The 4,532-nt window shown below is 52.7% G+C and overlaps 1 protein-coding gene across 1 annotated transcript; it reads right to left on the bottom strand.

The window, feature by feature from the left end:
- Positions 1-3,462: 3,462 nt before the first annotated feature.
- LOC112078621 (uncharacterized) lies at positions 3,463-4,011 on the bottom strand. The gene has a single exon (XM_024144798.1). It carries the CDS (start codon positions 4,009-4,011, stop codon positions 3,463-3,465), a length of 549 nt encoding a protein of 182 aa, XP_024000566.1.
- Positions 4,012-4,532: the final 521 nt, after the last annotated feature.

Here is a 4,532-nt window from a genome sequence, read left to right on the forward strand (position 1 = left end):
CCCGGTACTCTGCGCCCCTGCGTGGGTTATCGAGGCTGAATGACATAACGGTTAAGAATCGTTATCCGCTTCCCCTTATGTTGTCAGCCTTTCGAGATTTTGCAGGGAGCCAGGTTTCTTTACTAAGTTGGACCTTCGTAACGCTTACCATCTCGTACGCATCAGAGAGGGGACGAGGTGGAAAACGGCGGTTAACACTCCGTTAGGGCATTTTGAATACCGGGTTCTGCCGTCGGTTCTCGCTAATAGCTCCAGCTGTCTTTCAGGCATTAGTTAATGATGTACTGAGAGACATGCTGAACATTTTTTGTTTCGTTTACCTTGACGATATCCTGATTTTTTCACCGTCACTCGAGATTCATGTTCAGCACGTTCGACGTGTACCTCCAGCGCCTTTTGAGAATTGTCTCTACGTGGAAGGCTGAGAAGTGCGCCTTTCATGTCTCCTCTGTCACATTTCTCGGTTCTGTTATTTTCCGCTGAAGGCATTCAGATGGATCCCGCTAAGGTCCAGGCTGTCAGCGATTGGCCCGTTCCTAAGTCACGTGTCGAGTTGCAGCGCTTTCTCGGTTTCGCTAATTTCTATCGCGTTTCATTCGTAATTTTCGGTCAAGTGGCTGCCCCTCTCAAGCTCTGACTTCTGTCCAGACTTGCTTTAAGTGGTCCGGTTCGCCCAGGGAGCTTTTGATCTCCTCAAGAAGCGTTTTACATCCGCCCCTATCCTTGTTACTCCTGACGTCACTAAACAATTCATTGTCGAGGTTGACGCTTCAGAGGGGGCGTGGGAGCCATTCTGTCTCAGCGCTTCCAGTCTGACGATAAGGTCCATCCTTGCGCTTACTTTTCTCATCGCCTGTCCCATCGGAACGCAACTTGATGTGGGTAACCCGCGAACTGCTCGCCATCCGCTTAGCACATAGGCGAAATGGCGACAAGTGGTTGGAGGGGGCGACCGTCCCTTTTGTCGTTGGACTGACCATAAGAACCTTGAGTACATCCGTCGGCCAAACGACTTAATGCACGTCAAGCTCGTTGGGCGTTGTTTTTCGCTCGTTTCGAGTTCGTGATTTCCTATCGTCCGGGAAATAAGAACACCAAGCCTGATTGCCTTATCCCGTCTCTTTAGTTCTTCTGTCTGTGGCTTCTACCGACCCCGAGGGGATTCTTCCCTGAAGGCGTGTTGTCGGGTTGGACTGTCTGGGGAATTGAGAGACAGGTAAAGCAAGCACTCACTCACACTGCGTCGCCGCGCGCTTGTTCCTAGTTAACTTCTGTTCGTTCTGTCTCTACTCGTCTGGCGTTTCTTCAGTGGGCTCACTCTGCCAGTTAGCTGGCCACCCGGCGTTTCGGGGTACGCTTGCTTCTTATTCGCCAGCGGTTTTTGGTGGCCTACTCAAGGAGCGGGACACGCCCGCCTTTCGTGGCTGCTTGTTCGGACTGCCGCGCAGACTAGTCAGGTAACTCTCCTCCTCCGTCGTCTCAGACGCTTCCATTCCTTCTCGACCAATGGCTCTCACATCGCCTTAGACTTTTTTACCGGTCTGCCTTCTGTCTGCGGGAAGACTGTGATTCTTACGGTTATCGATAGGTTCTCTAAGGCGGCACATTTCATTCCCCTCGCCAAGCTTCCTTCCGCTAAGGAGACGGCACAAAATCATCATTGAGAATGTGTTCAGAATTCATGGCCTCCCGTTAGACGCCGTTTTCAGACAGAGGTCCGCAATTCACGTCACAGTTTTTGGAGGGAGTTCTGTCGTTTGATTGGTGCTTCCGTCAGTCTCTCTTCCGGGTTTCATCCCCAGTCTAACGGTCAAGCAGAAAGGGCCAATCAGTGATTGGTCGCATTTACGCAGCCTTTCGTTTCGAAAACCTGCGTCTTGGGCAGAACAGCTCCCCTGGCTGAGTACGCTCACAACTCGCTTCCTTCGTCTGCTACCGGGCTGTTCCCCGTTTCAGAGTAGTCCTGGCTACCAGCTCCTCTGTTTTCGTCCCAGCTCGCCGAGTCAGCTTCCTCCGCTCAGGCTTTTGTCCAACGTTGTTGAGCGCACCTGGAGGAGTCAGGTCTGCACTTTGCCGTTACAGGGCGCAGACTGTGAGAGCCGCCATAAAACGTAGGATTAAGAGTCCTAGGTATTTGCGCGGTCAGAGAGTGTGGCTTTCCACTCGTAACCTTCCCCTTACGACAGCTTTCTCCAAGTTGACTCCGCGGTTCATTGGTCCATTCCGTGTCTCTCAGGTCGTCAATCCTGTCGCTGTTGCGACTGCTTCTTCCGGGACATCTTCGTCGCGTCACCCTGTCTTCCATGGTCTCTTGTGTCAAGCCTTTTCTTCGCGCCCCCGTTCGTTCTTCCCTCCCCCCCCCCCGTCCTTGTCGAGGGCGCTCCTATTTACAAGGTACGGAAGATCATGGACATGCGTTCTCGCGGGACGTGGGTCACCAGTACTTAGTGGATTGGGAGGGTTACGGTCCTGAGAGAGGAGTTGGGTTCCATCTCGGGACGTGCGGGACCGTTTCGTTGATTGATGATTTCCTTCGTTCCGCCAGGGTTCCTCCTCGAGTGCGCCAGGAGGCGCTCGGTGCAGTGGGGGGTACTGTCATGTTTTGTCATTGATTATCATGTCTTCCCTGTGCTTCCCTCTGCTGTCTTTATTAGGTTTTCTTCTCTTCTTCTCTCTCCTCTCCTCCCTCTCTCCCTCTCCCGCTCTCTCTCTCTCTATCGTTCCGTTCCTGCTCCCAGCGTTTCTCATTCTCCTAACGACCTCATTACTCTTTCACACCTGTCCCCTATTTTGCCCTCTGATTAGAGTCCCTATTTCTCCCTCTGTTTTTCCGCTTCTGTCCTTGTCGGATTCTGTTTTTGATGTTTGCTGTTCCTGTGTCCTTGTTCCGCCCTGTCGTGTTCTTGCCTTCTTCAGATGCTGCGTGGTGAGCAGGTGTCTATGTCAGCTACGGCAGTTGCCTTCCCGAAGCGACCTGCAGTCTGTGGTCGCGTCTCCAGTCGTTCCTCTCTATTGACGAAGGATTTCAGTTTCCTGTTTTGGATTACCATTGATTATATCCAGGAGAATCATTATTTGTTTAATACTGGAATAAAGACTCTGTTACTATTACGTCGCTTTTGGTCCTCATTCACCAGCATAACACATTGTGTCCCACCACCCGCCAACCCCTCTTTTTACGCTACTGCTTCTCTCTGTTCATCATATATGCATAGTCACTTTAACCATATCTACATGTACATACTACCTCAATCAGCCTGACTAATGCTGTGGTAGCCATGCTGGTTAAGTGTCCTTGAGTTCTAAACCAATCACTGACAGTGTCATCAGCAAAGCACCCGACACTCCATCACACTTCCTCCTCCATGCTTCACAGTGGGAACCACACATGCGGGGATCAAACAACAGATCCTAAAACAGGACAGGTCAAAGTAAAATGAACAATATGGGATAGACAATCCACTACTGTTGTCTACAGTCCCGTCTCCCCGTCCCGTCCCCCCGTCCCGTCCCCCCGTCCCGTCCCCCCAGTCCCGTCCCGTCCCCCAGTCCCGTCCCCCCGTCCCGTCTCCGTCCGTCCCCCCTTGTCCCCCCCCTGTCCCTCCCCGTCCCGTCCCCCCATCCCGTCTCCGTCCGTCCCCCCTGTCCCATCCCCCTGTTCCCGTCCCCCACCCCGTCTCCGTCCGTCCCCCTGTCCCATCCCCCCTGTCCGTCCCCCAGTCCCATCTCCGTCCGTCCCCCTGTCCCGTCCCCCTGTCCCGCCCTGTCCCGTCCCCCCGTCCCCCTGTCCCGTCCCCCTGTCCCGTCCCCCCAGTCCCGTCCCCCCGTCCCGTCCCCCCAGTCCCGTCCTCCCCGTCCGTCCCCCTGTCCCATCCCCCAGTCCCGTCCCCGTCCCCCCCTCCCGTCTCCGTCCGTCCCCCCCGTCCCGTCCCCCAGTCCCGTCCCCCCTGTCCCGTCTCCCCCCGTCCCCTTCCTTGTCATGATCAGTAGTTTCAAGTTGTATCCGTCCATTTTTGACAATCTGATCATAGCGGCAGAACGGCGAGGACCTGCTCCCATCTGCCCCCGTACACCCAATGACAGGAGCAGTATTACTATGTCTATTTTACAGTAGGAGTCCCCACACCTCGCTCGCTTGCAAAAAAGTGTCTAGTTTTAAGTGAAAATCTAATATTTATTTTAATTGAAACATCGGCTGGTCGACTGAAATGTTTTCTTTCAATTTAAAAAAACGGGAACTTTGAGCAACGTAGTGAGAACTTTTATTTTATTTTATTTATTTTATTTTATGGCATTAACTCAAATGTGAAAATAAAGGAGCTCCTAGAATGATTATCCAACGTTCGACAGCCAAGCTGTCTTCATACCCTGTTTTCATACCCTGTTGTATGTCATACCCTGTCTTCATACCCATACCCTGATGAAGACAGCTTGGCTGTCGAAACGTTGTAATTACATTTTTGCATCTGAGCTCCTAGAGTGTGCGGCTCTCCTTTTATTTTCAAGTGTTCTACTCCGCTACCAGCACCTCG

The sequence above is a fragment of the Salvelinus sp. IW2-2015 genome, unplaced genomic scaffold (genome assembly GCF_002910315.2).
Source record: "Salvelinus sp. IW2-2015 unplaced genomic scaffold, ASM291031v2 Un_scaffold5970, whole genome shotgun sequence".
Classification (NCBI taxonomy): Eukaryota; Metazoa; Chordata; class Actinopteri; order Salmoniformes; family Salmonidae; genus Salvelinus; species Salvelinus sp. IW2-2015.